Source organism: Lactuca saligna, chromosome 5 (assembly GCF_052625555.1).
Source record: "Lactuca saligna cultivar CGN05327 chromosome 5, ASM5262555v1, whole genome shotgun sequence".
Taxonomy (NCBI): Eukaryota; Viridiplantae; Streptophyta; class Magnoliopsida; order Asterales; family Asteraceae; genus Lactuca; species Lactuca saligna.
This window is the reverse complement of record NC_136421.1, coordinates 312,135,677-312,155,114: the sequence shown is the minus strand read 5'-3', so window position 1 is coordinate 312,155,114 and position 19,438 is coordinate 312,135,677. Positions and strand designations below refer to the sequence as shown.

At 33.9% G+C, this 19,438-nt stretch overlaps 1 protein-coding gene across 1 annotated transcript; it reads right to left on the bottom strand.

Annotated features, from left to right (window-relative positions):
* Window positions 1-5,322: 5,322 nt before the first annotated feature.
* Window positions 5,323-7,299, bottom strand: LOC145048605 (2-methyl-6-phytyl-1,4-hydroquinone methyltransferase, chloroplastic-like). Its single transcript, XM_078997138.1, has 3 exons — window positions 6,512-7,299; window positions 5,709-6,015; window positions 5,323-5,606 (listed from the first exon to the last, which is right to left on the bottom strand). Exons 1-3 carry the CDS (start codon window positions 7,078-7,080, stop codon window positions 5,451-5,453), a joined length of 1,032 nt encoding a protein of 343 aa, XP_078853264.1. The 5' UTR covers window positions 7,081-7,299; the 3' UTR covers window positions 5,323-5,450.
* Between the last annotated feature and the right edge of the window lie 12,139 nt (window positions 7,300-19,438).

Sequence of the window (19,438 nt, the reverse complement as noted above, 5' to 3'; positions counted from 1 at the left end):
CCTTCGATTAAGAGCTTAATCCTTAAACCCTTTCGCACAAAATTCATATCTAGTCCTGAAATGATGTCCTTAACCATAAATTTTCCAAGTTTATGGTCTTGCATGGCTATTAAGTGCTCAATACCAAAAACCCTAACTTGATAACCCATTAAGAGATCCTAGTTCTTGCATGGAAGGGAACTAATGACCAAGACCAACAAAACATCTAAAAGGATAGCTTATATGATATAGAGTGACCCGTACTCATAATACTAAGCTTATGAGACTAAAAGAATACAAATCCATGGCTAAACAAGATCTAATCAATACTCCATTCAAGTTTAGAGCTTTTTACCTTCAAATGATGTCAAATGGTGATGTGATTCTGGACCTAAAATGCTCCACTCTTCTAGGATGGGTTCTTATTCCTTATTCCTCCTTCAAGAACACCAAAATGTACACTCAAGACACAAAAATGCTCTCAAATGAATTAGGGTTTGCATAGGGGTCGGAATGGGGCTGGAGGATTATGGATGAAAGGAGGCTTGAAAGTTAAGGATGAATAAATAGTGCATAAACCCTAAGTATTAGGTTTTAGGTCCATGCCATGTACGCTCCACGTACACTTGGGTATGCCCAACATACATAAGCAGCTCCAAAAATTACACAAAGGCCATTTAGGACCAAATTGCAAATAATTCTCATACCAAGGGTGAAAACAAAAATTCCTGGAAATCGAGATGTTACAATTCTCTCCCACTCAAATCAGACTTCTTCCTCGAAGTCACTCCTTACTACTCATCAGACATACCCAACATTGGACAATTCTCCACAACCTCGATCCGAACTGAGAATACGACTCCTACAAGTGACTGCCTTTCTATACAACAATCGAAACCCAGTCTTAGAAGAACTACATATCCTGGCTAATAGTGAATCCTTGACCCACTATATTTAATCCTTGAAGAATAAACATTACTACTCTGCCCAAAATCCAAAAATCCAATGCCTTGACTAACTACTCACTGTTGTTAAACCCTCCACTTGAAAACGAAGCGACTCCCAACACGAGTCTCTGCTAAAAAGCCGTTGTAGAGAAAGACACACACACAACGCTGACATATTCCACAACTCCCTTTAACCACTTCAAAGTCAAGGCTTCATATAAAGAAAACTTGAGAAACCAATCGGAAAACCGCAATTGCCAACAAACAACCCAATAACTTGAAAATGCTTAACCGTAACCAGAAGTATAAGACCCAACGTCCAGAGAGAACCACTTATACCGGGAACTCACTAATCTTCGAGCTGACGCTTTAAGTTTTATGTTTCAGGTACTTCATATGATCGTAGGAAAGCAAAGACATGATTGTACACATTCTTCGACAATATAAATTTTGGAGATTTATGATGATACTAATTTAGGACACTCTGATTTATGGTTTCTATTATTGAGAACAATGTTTTGTAAATGATTGGTTTTGATTTGGGTTTTATCTTAAGATAATGGTTTCTCTTGATTTAAAAATGAAAATTTTATCGTGATTGTGGGGATGTTACATTAAGGCCTTTACTTGGTCCATTTATTGTCCATAATCCCGAAATAGTAAACTTCTCGAAACAGAATGCTACACTTCTACCTTAGGAAACAACATCCACATGTCAACAAATAATTTAGACAACCAACATGTTGGATAAACAGTACCGATTAAACAAGCCTTCCATCCTCTTTTCAAAATCCACTTGGGTTATGGTGATTTGGTAAGTCATGTGGAAGATACGATGGATAACCTATTGACCCATGTTCAAATCCTTGCACCACTCAGCCCTTGTGGCCATGGAGGTTCGCCTGCAGTGACTCCAAGGCATGAGGCAAAGCTTCATGTTTGCAGCAGGGTATTAGTCGGTGCACGAAAGCTGACCTGGAAACCCTCGTTAGGGAAGTTCCATTTCCAAAAAAAATCATCAATGCTTCGTTGATGCCTCGTTGTGGGTTTGGCCAGTACTTAATGTTACAAAAAAATGGTCAGAATGCCTTGTAAGTGGAAAAAATCACATAGTCAAGAAAGAGGTTGCTATATATACCTTCCTGGAGACACAAATCTTCGACATAATAAGTTTCAAAAGGAAGATCTTCATCATCTCCCTCCATAATCTTACATTCCTTCAAAGACTCCTTCTCTTTAGCTTTTGCAATGGAATTTTTTTATTTAGTTTAATATTGCTTTTGTGGAAAATGCATTAAAATCCGAATTTGGAAAAATGACTCGATTTTTTATCCTAATCTTGAACCCGATTGTTGTGACAGTTTGTTGATAGTTTGCGATGGTTATGAAACGGCCATATGGTGTTTTTTTGGCAGTTTTCAGACAATGTAGTTTTCAAACAAAGGAGTTATCTCCTAATATTATTCATTCTCGTTTTTTCTTCCGTACATCACAAGATCATAACATCTTTTCATTTTTTTCTTGATATACACCGAGTTTTATCCGATCTAAAGATTTCGAGAGTACCATCAAAATACTTTGATCTGAAAGTGTAATTCATGACTCTAAGTTTTTCAAGTATTCTAAACACCCCGATTTTCTATCAGAGCTTTGTAGAGTATTGAAGAAGCCATGATTCCTGATATAAACGTACAAGAAACCTAATAGGAATATTTATATGAACTAGAACTCTATGTTGAGCTAAATATTATTATATGCCAATGGTGTTAATTTATATATTGAGTCGGAGATAAGAAGGTCTACTAGTTTACCAAGACTGCAAATGAATCGATAAGAGAAACAATAGAAAGTTTGTAAGAAAGAGAAGAATTAAAGTGGCAATGAGGTCAATCTTGATGTCAATTTTTCTGCTAAATATCAATGTATTATAGATCGTGCAATTGGTTTCTCGGTTCTTATTAAAAATTAGAGGAGTGAGAACCAATTAATGATGGCTAGCAACAATGGTCCTCTACTCTTCTTAGTTCTTATTTGCTTAAATCCAGAAGAAATCATTCTAAAGAAAATCCATAATCCACAATAATCAAGAGGAAATCGTTGAATCAGAGGTTTCGGTTCATACTTATTTGATCATAAATCTTAAAAAATCATAAATCAAAATCGGAAATGAGGCTTAGAAAATCTAAAAAAAATAAAATCAGGAGTGAGGTTTCGAAAATATGATGCAGTTTGAAATCAGAAGTGAGGTTTCGAAAATCAGAAATTGGGACTTGGTCTAGGGACGAAAATCACAAAGTATTATACATTTTTTTTTATCTATATGATACATTTATAATGTTATGTAAAGTAAATCAGTTTTTTTTCATTCTTGCTGATTCTGTTTTCTCGAATTCATAAGACTGAAGCAACAATCTATCCATTTTTAATTCAACTTTGAGGTTTAAAAGTTTCTAATTTTAAATTGTCTTACAGTGTCGAAAATCAGAAGGTATTATACATTTTTTATCTATATGATATATTTATGATACTGTTTAGAAATAAGTCATAGTTTTTCTTTTGTGAAATGTTATATAAGTTTCTGACTTTTTTTAAAGGTTACATTTTGCTACTTGAGTTTCAGGACCGAGAGACATTTTCATTTCATCATGGAGATTCAAGTTTGTTCCATCCCTGTGAGTTCATGTTGTCGTGTTATATCAACAGATGGAATTGAAAAGTTTGCGAAAAAAATATGTTCAATATAAAGACTTATTTAAATGGAATAAATAACTTATATGACTCAAGTTGTGGCGTCAAGAAACTTCGGTCATTCATTAGAATTGCTAATTAAAACAACCATATGATACTTTAAATCAAATTTGTCACTTGGACAATACATGTCAACAAGATCATCATTTACATCATCAATTAATTCTTCCTCATCATATAGAGTGTATGTTTCAATGTATTCATTATCATCGATAATAAAGCTTGCCTTTCATTGTCCATAAAAGGGGGATCACAACTCTCACAACCACACTTAATTGACTTACTTCACTTAAAGTTGTCACAAAGGTTAAGCGACCTAACTCGACAACCAACTCATAATTAGATGAGCATATGTTGAAATCTATCTCAATAGTAACGTTAACATCCGATGATGTAATCGATCCCTATTTTTACGATTGTTAAATTCTTCCACAACCTTCCAATTACCGTTTGGAGAAGGATCATCGAGACACGACACTTTTTTTTATTGATGTCGATACTAACCCAATTTTGCTGGAAATTTAAGGGAGAACATGGAACTACAATGATTGCATAACTCGCTTTTCAGCTTGTTTAACAACGCATCAAATTTCTGAGTCTAAACCAATTCTTTATCCATCTATATTTCCTTAATTTGTGTTTTACTGCGCAATAACATCATCAAGTACATCAAACATTTCAATCGTTGTTGCAATACTTCTTATTAGACCCAAAAATGTCGTTGAAACTGAATAATTTTTGTTAAGCAGTAAATTCATGTCTTATATGATTCTAGAAACCTACAATCATATATGTGGGCATAAACCATATACAACAACTTGTATATGGGCAACACATTTTGCTTTTATTGTCAACATGTTTCTTGACAATATCCTTAAATTTGCCACGACGATTCAAGAAATATGAAGACCTCCGATTTTTGTATTTTAACTTGTATCAATCATCATAACTATTTCACTAACATAACCATTTCATTAATAAAAGCTAGACTATGTGTATATTAAATACATGACTAATTACCTTGTGTTTATCTAAAAAAAATGTTAGATTATGTTTTATACATAAAAGTTAGATTAAAGAAACATTATAGTATAATTATGAGAATATGTTATTGTGATGTATGCATGATATATGAACCCTATTATTTGTTTAAAGGTGGCCATCTATCCAACTTTTTGAATACTCGGATCTCATATCATATAGCGCATACGTACCAACACACTAAGTACTTAAGAAAATCGACAAAATTTTATCTTAATCCCTAAGCATGTGCTTCAAATGCAAACTAGTAGGAGTAAAGAGAGAATGTCTACCGATTTTATTTATTAAGTATCCAAAGTGATGATACACATTCACATCTTAGACAGTATTCAAAAAGCTGTCCAACATGGTGACCCTCCAAAACGAATTTCCAAGTTGAATTCAAACCAACGAAATCAAGAATACAAAGACATATTCTTAGTTACAAAAATCGACAAAACTAATCTCATACAATGGTGAAATCGCTACAGATGGAGGGCTTTGAGTTTGAAAGAATCTGGGTATCTTGTTTATGTTTTATTCTTAATAATAAAATGTGGCAACTTTGTCCATATAGGCTGTGATGTGGAGTCCATGTGTGCATTTCTGTGAGTGTCGCAACTTATAATTCATGGCCAAAAGACTAGATTCTCTTTTCAGTTTTCATAAAACAAATGCTTGATAATCTCGATTCTAGAAAGTTTAAAGATTGCAGTTCAAACAAAACAACATTGCACACAAACTAAAAACAGTCTCTTATATTGGTTGACCTTTTGGCACAATCTGGTCCTTGATCCACATGTAAACAGGAACCAAAACATAATACACTCCAGCTGATGCCCCAAGAAGGAAACGTAAAAAGAACACAAATGGATTTACAGGCTTCTCTATGTCCTCTACCTTTGGTCCAAGCTGCAACAAAAATTACAAAAACCCCTTTTTTGAAATTATTATTCACTTTTTAACCATATCAATATCATTATTATTGGTAATGAGGAAGAAGAGGTTGGTTACCTGCAAAGGGGAGTCCCCTGATGAGGGTTTGACACCTGTCACAGAGCATCCCATGATGAGACCGTGTCGGCGGACCCCACGATACCATTTTGGGCCAATCCTTTTAATCTCAACATCTTTGAATCCCGCCTTTTCAAACCACTCCATGTATTCTTCCTCTTTAGGAAAAAGCATCCACATGTCCGCAAAGAAACGTGACAACCAAAATGTTGGATAAACAGGTCCGATTAAACAAGCCTTCCCTCCCATCTTCAAAACCCTGTATGCTTCTTTGATGCCTCGTTGTGGGTCTGGCCAGTACTCGATGCTGAAAAGAAATATGGTCAGAATAATGACATGACGTAACAGGTTGTATTGTTTTTTGGATTTGAATTGGACTGACTGACATGACATAACAAGTTGTACTGTGTTTGAATTGGACAGGGGTGATACTTACATCTACCCACTTTCAAGTCATATGTTTCCAAAGGACATATAATTGGATACTAAACATGCATCTTTCTGGGCATATGGCAATTCTTTTCACCATTTGGGGAATAAGATAATATGGATAATTGGGCAATTACATGTATCTCAATAATCATCTTTCTTTTGCCAATTCTTTCATTGACTATTCATAACTTATTGTATTCACCATTTCAGAAATCATATAATCAATTTATAGAGACACTCGATTGTCACGATCATAGGTTTAATCACACATCCAAAGACCCCCTCAAGCAATTAATTATATGATATGATTATCTAATGATTACACAAATAGCAGTAATCACATAGAAATGAACATTTATTAGAGGCTATACCTTCCGGCTGACACATATCTATCGGCATAATCAGTTTTGAAAGGAAGATCTTCAGCATCTCCCTCAATAATCGTGCATTCCTTCAAAGGCTCCTTCTCTTTAGCTTTTGCAAGCTGATGAGGCGATTGATCCAAGATTGTCACGTTTTTAGCATCGACATGTTTTACAATACCTAAAGTAGTGAACCCAGTGCCTCCACCAACATCCACCACTATTGAATCGCGGCTATTAAGATCAGCTGGTTCCAGTGCGTCGTCTCGCATATCTTCGGTCCAATGGCCAGGGTTTATCACATGATCATAAACAATTGACAGAAACCTATAGAACCAAAATGCCTCTTTTTTATGTTGTATGAACCTAGGCTGTGAAGCTGGCCTTGGTACAGACACACTGCATTTGGGTACAACTAGCGTTTTAGATCGAAAATTACAATTTCTACCAACCAAATTCATCTTCAGCAAATTCCTACCATGCAAATCTGACCCATTAAACCCTAACCCTTTCGGGGTTAATGTAAGATGCTGACCTCCATAGAGCATCGACGAAGCCATGGTTGTTGAAATAATCATATATCCTAATCGGAATACTATCAAACCCCTTTTTATGGAACGAAGATTCTTACATGCAAAATGGGGTTTTGGGGATTGGAGATAAGAAAGAGGTACAAACGCTAATCAGTTCACTGGAACTGCAAACGAACCAATTTAAGTGAAGTAAACAACAGGAATCAGTATAAAGAGATGAAATACAGTCGCCAGGACGTCGACTATCGGTGGATTGATATTAATTTGGGACAAAATAGCTGGTAAACGTCACGTCACCGGTCATTAGCATCGACATCGAGCAGGCCAAACGAGCCTAAACTATCTGGGCTTAAAGTAGAGGCCTAAAGTCCTAAACCATGTCCAATATGAATATATTTAAAAGGGTTTGAAGTAGTTTATTTAAAAACATCATAGTAAAAAGTTATTTTGTAAATAATAATGTATATTAAACTTAAAATAAATAAATAATTAAAACGTTTATGTATTGTTTATTTAATTTTTAAATTTAAGTTCAACACTTTCATTTTCTTAAATATCAATTAAAAAATATAATTTAATAGAATATGTTGCATAAAGAAAATATTAACATAAGGTATAGAACTTGTACAAATTAGAAAAACCATTATTACAAGTACAAATGAATTGGAAAATCATTAGTATTATAACATATGTTGTGAAAAAATTAAATTAATTGTAAATTTTTAACTGGTTTTTTTTATAGAAAACTATGAAATAGGGACCATTTAAGACAATTAAGATATTAAAACAGAGACTATATATGTAAATTATATAAATCCATTTATCAATATATTATAAATGATTTGTTTTTCAATGAGTGTATTTTTTTATTTTTTTATATACAACGTTATATGTTCAATTTTAAAGTCATAAAATTTAGAAAATTGTATTCTATACAATACAAAAAACTAACAAACTTTAGAAATGTGTCAGAAAAGCTTTATTGGTTCATGATAGCAACATGAAATTCACACAAAATTATTGTATATTTTCTTTTGATTTCAACATTGGTCCGAGTATTAAGATAACTACAACAAACACACGTAAATCTATGAATATTGATGAAAGAGAAATGAGTTTTTTTTATGTATATGATAAATTAAATTGCATCTAGTACAATTTTTAATTGCATATGATATATGTTTCTTCCGATCTAATAAAATGAATAAAATTACAACCTTTCTCATTAATACTAACTTTCTAGTTGAATAAGTTCAAATATTCATTCACCTTCAATAAATTCAATAAACAAAGAGGATTGATAATTAGGAAGGATATGACACTAATAATATCCCAATAACTGACTATGAATAAAAATAATAAACCATCAATTCTTAAGGTACAAAAAGAGACCACATTTATGGTTCTTATTATAATATTTTTAGGAAAAAGAAGTAAAACCAAATGATAACCATGAAAATGCAATTAACATTAATCTTTTAGGAAAAAAGAAGTTACTTGGCTACATTTGGCCTAAACAAATGTACATTATATAAGAGCAAGTTTTATAACAAATAAACTCAAATAGTTAGTGGGCACAATATGATGCATTTACACGTATGTGCACCAATAGGGGTTAAAATTCAGCTCTATAAAGGATAACAAAGGAAAAATAAAGTTAGGTTAACGTTACTTGGAGACCAATTACTGAAGTATGAAGGAGAGACAGAGAAAGAGTAAGAGGGAGGGAAAGGGTTTGAAAAATCATGTTTATTATCATTCTTCCAAAATTAACCATGTCTATATCATTCTTCCAGCAACTGGTAAACTTAAGATTGAGATCCATTGTCATTAGCCTGGCTGTTGAACACATAAGATCAAACATCAACATTTATAAATTGAGAGAACAAAAAAAGACCTGAAGAAAGTAAAATGTAAAAAGATGTTCCATATCAACAATATATTTTTCTGAACAACTAACTAAATCCATACCAACAATAAGAATACTTATAAGATCAAAAATCCTTTACCACAAGTTGGATTGTCTGAAGTGATCACCCAATTTTGACTAAAACAAAAAATTCTTCCACATTGTTTCCAGAAAATAATGGAAACAAAAACATAGTATAACTGATAAAATTTAATTAAAAGCAATTAAACAAATGATCATCCATCAACAATGAATGAGAGAAAAACTTTGGGTCCGATTCTTAATTAGATTGAACCTTCCGGTCAAGCATCAACAAAAAAAAAAGATTAACCAAAATACTAAAATCCCATAAAATACCATTCTTATGACAAAAAAAATCAAATACTTAACTTGTGCATTTAGAGTTTTGGACTTTTATAGGTACAAAAAAAACTCATGTAACAAATGAAAACATTTTGTTTATTCATGTAGCCCCACTTTTTTCACTATCTGTGAATTCTGCACCAGATCAAAAATATTAGTGTAAAAAGGGATTTAAAGAAAATCAACTCAAAAAACTAAAAGATTTTAGTAAGACTGCTTGAACAGGGAACTTCATGTTATGATCACAAACCCTATATTTCAAAAAATCCCAATCATACCTAAAATTGAAGTTAAAACCTAAATCAGAAAGAGATAAAGTCGAAGAAATGAAAAAAAAAAAAAACTTAATCAAAAGGATAGAGGGTGACAGATGTGTGTGTGTGTGTGCGCGCGCGCGAACATACGGAAAGATAAAGATCTATCTGAGGGTGTGTGTATGTATCCCTTATCGCATCCTTCCCAATTCTACAGTAGATAGAAAGAAACAGAGGAAGAAAGAAGGCACATATATTAAGGTTTTAAACAACAAATAGAATGAAGAAGAAACATCAACACTAATGTGTCTTAAGATCAAGACCATAAACAGAGTATTTTGACTCTATAGTACTCTAAAATACTCATGTAGTATTTTAAACCGTATTTGATTCTAGACTTTCTTCGTATATAGGGTTGGTAAGTTTTAAATTCGTTGTCCATCACGATCATTCTTAAACACATGTTAGTCATATCTCACATAAATATGGTTGATCAGGCCCTTTATCCCATATATGATTTCACATCATCTAGGTTTAATCGTAGCGTCCAACGTATCTTAATACTTTTCATATGGTTCTTATTACGGCACTGTCCTGGTATGTATGCATGTATGTATACTTTTATTAAAATACTATTATATTTTTAAAGTATACTTCTTAGTCAGAGTGTTTTACCCCCCCCCCCCCCCTTGTATTTATAGTTGTATATCTTACATGGTTTGATATACTTAGTTTACTATAAACAATGTTCTGATGCCAATCTCTCACACCACCAAACCAGAACGACAGAAACGTCAGGCGGTGAATGACTTCATGTACACTATCATAAGAAACGAATAATAGTGATCAAAGCCATACAACAACCGTATTGATAAATAGTGAGTTTACATTGTATCCAAAAATTGTTTACTCGATACCATATACATATGACAAAAGTAAATGACGTGACGCTGGGACACCCCATCCTCAAAACCTTTTTGGTTACCTGTCTACTGATTTCTTGATAATACAAGTAGTTTTGAAAAAGTGTCAACAATTAAGTTGGTGAGTGCATAAGAGTTTTGTATGCGAAAAATCGGTAATTTTTCCTTGTAAGGATGATAGAGTACGCTTTCAGAAAATCCATTATTTTCTTTAAAAATGAACTGTAAGTCTTAAACCCAAGACCAAAAATGTAAGTAGTGTTGTACTGGAAAATAGTATTATGAAGTTTTATCTTTATACAAAACTATTTGAATGTATGTTAACGTCGTAAACCAAATGTATTGTCAACACCCTATGTGAATTATTATAACCATACTGGCGACTAGTGGCCTGATACGACGTTCTTCAGGTGTCAGAATGTTAGATATTTGTCACCCTAGACCTTGTCGGTCTAACTGTAGCTGACAGCTTAGGTGCGGGGTTTTCAGTCCTGTATAGATCTATACACAAGTGTCATGCTCTCTTACCGGGACTCTGGTTATAATTCAGGACTTTAGTGTGTACTCTGGTAGATACGGTGAAGATAGTGCCTCACACCTTGTATTAACAGGTTTACGTCTAGTGTAATGAAAACCCTTTTTCTTGTAAATGCAAGTATCACTCTTCCATAGTGGTTACGTAGTGTAAAAATAATTATACCTTGAAATAATTATATGTTTCGTCTGAAGCGATAAAGTAGTGTTTGTTACTCTCAAACTATACCAATTATAGTTTATAATGATTGTTTTGTTAAGTCTATTTATTTAATTATTTATATAAATACGTAATGGTTATCTTGTCTAAATGTTTTTAAAATATTATATCATAAAAACATCATCTAACATAAGTATGAAAAATTGGTATGAAAAGTTTATTTCTAGCTTTTGCCCCCTTTATAACGAGATTTATCGGTAACTAGAAAAAAAAATATTACTTTGTAAAACTTATTTTTACCCCTCTTGGGATTTTTAACTCAACTAACTTGATATGTTTTAAAACCATATATTTTTTTTTGTTAAAACCCCACAAAATGATGTCTTGAACTTGTTATGATCACTTTTGTTTAAAAATCTATTTTTACATAAAATGACAGATTTTGTTGAGTTTTCTTTTGTAAGGCTATCTCCTTGGTATTTTTGTCTAGTTTGCTAAAAAATTGTATTTTGACCATGAAAGTCTTAAGATACTTGTGGCTTTGGGGTTTTAATGTAACATCTCAAAAATACATGCCAAAAATTTCGTTTTCAAACTCATTTTATCAAACATAAATATCATTGCCCTAGGGTAAAACAATAAAATGTATATCAGAAACTCATAAAATCTGATAACATATAACAGTCTCATAACAAATATCAGAGATGACTCCCAGGCTAATCAACAGTGGTGTGTGTCATGCCATCAGCTCGAGCTCTTCTCTTTACTGGCTGAAGTACCTGAAACCAAAATTGAAACTGTAAGCATGAAGCTTAGTGAACTTCCTCACACTACCACATACCATACCAAGCACATATATCAAATAATATAACTTTGGGACTAGTCCCACTGCATTGGGACGAATCCCGACATCGGAATTGATATGGGTTTATTTAGTCATAGAAATCATTCACTATCTTATTAATTATTGTTGATTTTATATCACTTTATGAACAAAAGGTACTTAATTAGCTCGATATTTCAATTTCAGCAATAAAAGACATGCTCGGGTGAAAAAGGAAGAGGATTGAGTGATTGGAAGCTTGGAGATTGAAGACTGAAGAAAGAAGGATGTTGCTGGACAGCTTGACCCATCGTCAGTGTTTTGGCCATATCTCATGAACCGTAACTCCGATTGACGAGATTCAAAATGTTCTGAAAACTGCACACAGTTTCGGACGATTTCCGTGTTTTGAGAAAATGTTGATTCCGAAAAAACTCGACGAGTTGGGCCTAAACCCGACGAGTTGGTCAGAATGTTCCCGATTCGACGATGCCTTGCCGTACACGCTGTATACGCGGATTATCGAAAAAACTCGACGAGTTATTCTTGAAAACTCGTCGAGTTGACGTTGTTTTCAAAATCTATATATAGAAACGCTTCTCATTCGAACCCTAACTAATGTTGGAGGCTTTGGACGATTTTTGGACACCAGAAGGGTTCTTGGAGTCCTAGATTTCGAGAATTCAACATAAGAGGCAATTTAGAAGAGAATCAAAGGCAAATAATCATTGTTCTTTTCTTAATCTTTGTTTTGAACCATGTTTGAATCATTAGATTTTGATTTTAGGTTATTACTTGCTTTAGATATGAGCTAAAAGCTTTTTACTTATGTTTGGATGAGATGATCTTATGAACATGGTTTGATTGAGTGTTTAGATTAATATTAATTTGGTTATTCATCTTGTTAAGCTTGTTAAGGATCCTCATCTATTGATGATAAATGTTTTCTGTTATTAAGCAAGTTATTGAGTTGCATGAACATCTTCTTGATTACTTGATTCATATAGTTTTGTGAATACAAGATTGTATGCCTAGGAATAGTGAACATGAAACTAGGGTTAATTAGAAAATATGTAAATCAATGTGTGAGCATGTGTGATGAACAACCACTAATGAGTTGGTTAAATTGAACAAATTTGATTAGCTATTATTACAAGTCTTACTTGATACGAACCAAACACTAGGAAACTTGATAGTTTAATCAACTGACCATTGTTTGAATTAACTTGTCTACTAAAGGATTGGTAATAGTGAACATGAACCCAATCACATTAGGAATCGGTAACCATTGACATATTGATCCATTGCACTTGCCACGAAATCAACCATAGGAATAAGTGAATCGAATCTGAACGGAAGTCTCTTTTATCATTGAATCTAGTTGTCCTTTCTTGTTCTTCTTAGTTGTTAATTGTCTTTGTTTGGGTGTTAATTGATTATGTAAGTTTATAGTCTTGAAAAACTAGATAAACCTCCTCTTTTATTACTTGTTTTAATTAGATAATATTAGTATTTAATTTAATTATCATCGTTCCCTGTGTTCGATACCCTACTTACCTGAACTAAACTGTTAATCGATAGGTACACTGCCTTTCGTGTGTTTGTCTTTGTGTTTAAGTTAATAGGATTAAAACTAGTTCATTTTACACACATCAAGTTTTTGGCGCCATTGTTGGGGAACGGTTATAATAGTTAATTTTATTTGCTAGTGTTATCGATCCTTTGTGTGAGATTTATCTCATATAAAGTTACAAGTTTTTTTTTTTTTTTAATATTTATTATGTATTTTCAAAATCTCGATGCTTTTGATGCTTTTCTTGAGGAAGTAGTACAGAAAATTGAGCAAGAAGATGAGGAGTATAACTCAGGTGATGATTTGAAGAAATTTAGAAGATGGTTAGATGACATATTGCCTAATAAACAAGAGAAATCTGAGTTACAAGATCTAGAGTTAAAGGATGAAGAATTTAATACAGAAAGAAACTTGGAGGAGCTGGAAAGATTGCTGGCAGAGGGGTCAGATGAAGAACAAGAACAAGCTGGATTTTAGGAACCAAGTTGTGGTTTGACCATTACCACGACATGGCCCCCTGTATTTCCGGTTTGTGTATCGAAGCATGGGGTGACGATTCCAACTTTGGAGAAAGTTATGAAGCGCGATCCATTTCTGATTAGTATCCAATCGGTCCCAACCCTTATCAAGATTCTTGGGTTTTATATATTCAAGCTCGTTTGGCCAATTTTAGAAGCAAAGAGCCAAATTTTACAAATTGGTCCACCAAAGAAGATATTCAATGCAATGAATGGATTTGCATTGGGTTTATTGGAAGTTTATTAAGTTAGGAGTCCAACTCAAGACTCTCACAAAAGAAGCGCTTGCGGGAGGCAACCCATCGTTTGAGTTTTGCTTTTCTTTTTCATTTTTCTAACTTCTAGTATTTAGGGATAATTTAGGATTTTTTATTTTGATTTTTTTATTATTATTACTTGGTATTTGTTTTTGATGTTGCAGAAGTTAGGGTGAGAGTTGATGAATTAATTATAAGTGTGAGAGAAATAAAGTGAGGGGTCGAGTCTAGACGAGAAGATTTGAAGATTTGAGTGATGGTATGAGTTTCATGCTTAAAATGGTTAAAAAAAGGAGTCTCATCACTGAAGACTATAAGGAGATCATTTTCCGAGCATTTCCAAGAGCTTTTTCCTGAATAATTGGAGTTGTACCACACGAGATTTGACACCCAAGGCATGGATGAGCTGTTCCCATGTCTAAAGTCAGCTGAAGATGGAGCTTAATATGAAGAATATCAACCTCGCAACTTCTATCCCAGGGGAGTATGTTCTAATTCTCTCTTTACTTTTGTGTTCTTTAATTGTTTTAACATGCAATGGGGACATTGCATAACTTAAGAGTGGGGTAGGGGGTTGATTACATTTAGTCAAAATTAGAATCCTTGCTTGGTTTGAAAAAAATTTGCATAAAAAGTACTAGGGTTAATTTAGAAAATTATGGTAAAAGCAATTAAGATTCCATGCTAGTATTGTGTTTGATGATTTTATGAGGACCCAAATGTTTAGTTGAGCCTACATACGTTATAGTGCATTTGTGGCCCCCTTTATTCTAGTGAAATCATGGGACAAAAACACAACCTCGCTTAGTTTGAGGATCGCAACATGTTTAGCTTTGTGTACCAGAAATGTATCCAGGAAAGCTTAAGTAGTCATTGCACACTAGACTAATGCCTTTAACCAATAAAGTATGAAGCTAAATTCCCTTTCTTAAGCATATGTTTTTCTAGGTTTTTAGTTTTGAATGGAAAAAGTGTGTTGAAAAAAAAAAGAAAAAAAATTGAAAAAAAAAGAGTGATGAAATGTTTGAATAAAGAATCTACAAAGCTATGAAGACAAAAGAAGAATATCATGAAGAAAAGCTACAAAGTATAAAAGATTCAATCAAAAGTTGTATTTGTCTTTTATTTGTAATCTCTTTTCTAGGTTGTTTTATCGTATGTGTGCTTGGGGATTTAACCAAAAATGACTTAAGGTTAAGAAAGTTTTCTGGGGATGGATTCGGAGGGATGCATAAAATGAGAGTTATTCAAAATAAGTAGGCAAGTGTTTATGAGGATTGTAAGTATTTAGAATTGAGGGGGGTCCTTAGGAAAATTTTAGACACAAATACATGCGTTGCGGTCTTGGCATAATGGCTGGGTTCAAGAATCCTGTCTGGCATCGGGCTCACCCCGGCATCCGACCGCATCGGGCATCGGGCTCACCCCATTAACATATAATCTCTACATTGGGCTTGCCCCGACATCGGGCCGAAGCCCGGAACAAATATATATAACACATAAACTAGCATACAACGGGCTTACCCCAAAACACATAATACATGGCATATCGACTAACTTACATCGGGCTTGCCCCGGCATCGAGCTTACCCCGAAACACATAACATATAGCACAATAAACATGCATGAATCACTAAGATATCAAGCATACATAACTACTTCTCGGGACAGCCCCGACATCGCATCGAAGTCCGAAAACATATAAACTGCATTGGGCTAACCCCAGCATCGGGTTTGACTCAACATACTCTACTACTTAAATGGGCCGGCCCTGGTGTCTTAGACTCGTTCCTACTGGAAGAAAAACTCACCTTGTATGACTGACTGCTGAACACCTGAGTGAGAGATTTAACCTTTAAACTGTATATTAGACCGAAACGGTAGAGGGAAACAAGATGTTACAAACATAGTTTATCCAATTTGATCATAGTCCTAGGTATACTCGAAGCAAAAAATTATTTTTAACGTCACAATTATTATCAATTTTGTGATTTTTGACTCGATCCTTAACGTCACAATTATATTTAGTATATATTATACGCATAAAATCACACAATTGTGGTCTTTTACAAATATCGGTTCGTGGTGGTTTAACCACCGAATGACCTATTTTTACCAATTGTGTGTGTGAGAGAGAGAGAGAGAGAGAGTGTGTGAGAGGTCCCTATTTTTATTTAATAGATATAAATATTTTTAGAAAAAATGGATCATAATTAAAATAAGGATAATTTAGTTATTTCAGTTTTAAAATAGACAAAATCCACGTAAACTAGATCAAAACAACCATAAAACCAAAAAATTAAAGTTTAAACTAACCTAAGAAAAAATACGTACACATGACAATTTTTAAAGTTTTGTTTAAAATAAATAAATAAATAATAACATTTAGAAATCGAAAGGTTTGAGTCAGTGTTGGCGCATAGTATAAATAAAAGTATGCGATCTGTGTAACCCCGCTCCCTGCAGAGCAAAACACCCCCATCCTTCTCAAGTGACGCACTACCATGTCATTAATCAAAAAATCATTAAGATCGCTGTAAGTTTAAGGGGTTTTCTGTAAATCAGATGTTGTAATTTCGGCTTTAAGTTTAAAATTGATTATAGACGAGAAAATATCAAAGGTTAATTCTTGTTTTCTTAGTTATCTCTCTTCTCATTGGGGTTTCTAGTATTACCTTGTCTTCCTCTTATTCAATATTTTGTTCCTTAAAATATGATTTTATGGGTTTAAGTAACCGTAACGCCCGTAGATCCGGGCTACTCAATTTAGAGGCAATAGGGGTCGAAAACAACTTTTCCACAAAAGATTATTAAGAATAAATAATCTCAACCAAGTTTTAGTATATGTTACAAGGTTTCCGTACATATAAAGAGCGTCGAAATCCGAGTTATAACGAAGAAGTTATGACCCGTCGAAGTTTCGTGACGAAACCGACACGATACCGGGAGGCGTAAATAGTGAATTTACGATAGAGCGAGATTTAGCCTTAGCTATCTAAACGAAAGTCATAGTATATGTTAAACCGATAGTGTTCATAAAAAGAACATCCAAATCTGACTTCGTATGAGGAAGTTGTGATTTTTCTAAGATTTAGCATAGAAGTGCACAACCCGAAATCTGAATTTTAGATCGGTCGATTTTTAGCCAAAATAATCTAAACAATAAGTGAAGATATCGTTAATAGGAGTTAAACGATAAAAAGACAGTCGAAAACGGAGCTCGTATGCGAAAGATATGGACGAAGCTTAGTCCCTACTCTTCGAGCGTTGCAAATTCGATAGAGTTTTGTAAATCTGAGATAGAGTGAGAATTAGCCGACGGGATCTAAATGAAAGATGTAGTACTCGTAAATACCAACGCGTGGATATAAAGAACATCGATAATAGAGCTCGTATGCGAAAGTTATGGACGAAGCTTAGTGCCTACTTTTCTAGCGCGACGAATCCGATACAGTTTTGTAAATCCGGGATAGAATGAGAATTAGCCAATGAGGTCTAAATGAGAGTTGAAGATCTCATTAATAGTAACTCAACGGTAAAAAGACAGACAACAACGGAGCTCGTATGCAAAAGTTACGGACGAAGCTTGGAGACTACTTTACTATACAATTCCTATAAATAAGAGATGAATTCTTCATAATTTCCTCACACCTTCAAACCTTTCTTTCTCTCTCTAACTTCTCTCTAACCTCCCTAAACCCATTCCAAGTCTAGGGAACCTCCCTATCACGAGAAGAGATCCCCAGAGCGCCCGACGGCTCCGAGAAGAAAAGCTTTCGGCTCGGAAACGCTGCTCCAGCGAAGCCCGGTTTTTAATAAAAACCCGCTATAAGTGAGTTACGCATATACTATATTTAATATAGCTTTTATTTAATTATAGTAACATTATTTGGACCTTAAAATAATTATTTGGGCTATTATTATGAGTTATATTGAGTGTTATTTAACGCTTATATAATAGTAATAATAGCTAGACTATTAATTAGTCGCGATTAATGTTAAAACTAAACTCTAGTGGTATTAATACTAGGTTTTGGTCAAGGAAAAAAATTGTTTTGAGATAACGAAGTGCTGTTCAAGTACCGAGTCACCACCTAATCAAGTGAGTGCATAGTTACTTTCAGCTTACGCATAGATATGAAGTATTTTATATAAATTACGTGCTATGTGTGCATATTACCTGAATACTTGTTATCTATGCTGGATGAACAATTTTATACATGTTTTAAATGATTTAAACTGTATATGTATTTTATATCTACAAAATGTGTTGGGTAAAACATGGGTAGATGTAATAGTTGTTGTGTGACAAAATAAAATAATGAGAGGCCTCGTTATAGATGTTATTGATGATCCGATCATCTAGCGGAGTATAGATGACGACCACGGATTATTCTAGACAGTCCAGTGGAACGCTAGCAGGCTCGCAACCTATAGGTGTTTTTTTAACTATGTGTTTATTTGAACTGTGTGCTCACCAGGTGTACTCCATCCCCCACATGGTTGCCTTAAAGACATTTATTGCTGAGGAGTCCCCTTAGCAGTAGTGTCCATCCTGATGAAAGTCCTTAGACTAGGTCCCTTGTGTTAGATGTTTTAGGGACGTAAAGTGAGGATAACGGGAACGGGTAATCGGGTTTGTTTGGTTTGATAAAGTTAATAAACTTATTTATTGTGGGTTGAAAATCCTATGTGCTCACTAGGCTCCCAAGCCTGACCCACTCAGTTTCTTGTATTACAGGTAGTGGCGCATGAGCATAAATGTGATGTCTTGGGATGAGATTTCAATGGATTTTAGGCCTGTAAATACGGAATAATGTAGTAAGGCCTATATTGGATTGTTTATGCTTATGATCTGTATCAAACATGCCATCCCGAGCCTTTTTAATGAAATACATTTCTATTGAAATGCTTTTGATAAATCTTTATCATATATTGTTTTGGGACAAATTCCGCAACACTTTTATTTAAAATATTACTCTGATTTTGAAACAAAGCATAAACAAAATCGGTCTTTTCTGGCCGTGAAAATGGGGATGTCACAGTAACTCCACCAGTTCCATTGCAACTTAAAAAGGAAGGAAACTAC

What these genes read in the sequence shown, in the direction of transcription:
- LOC145048605 (XM_078997138.1), bottom strand. Translation starts at nt 7,080, where the DNA reads ATGATTATTTCAACAACCATGGCTTCGTCGATGCTCTATGGAGGTCAG. An exon ending in AGATATGTGTCAGCCGGAAG is followed by an intron (nt 6,016 to 6,511) that starts GTATAGCCTCTA and finishes ATTTCTTTTCAG; the next exon opens with CATCGAGTACTGGCCAGACC. An exon ending in CAGGGGACTCCCCTTTGCAG is followed by an intron (nt 5,607 to 5,708) that starts GTAACCAACCTC and finishes TTTTTGTTGCAG; the next exon opens with CTTGGACCAAAGGTAGAGGA.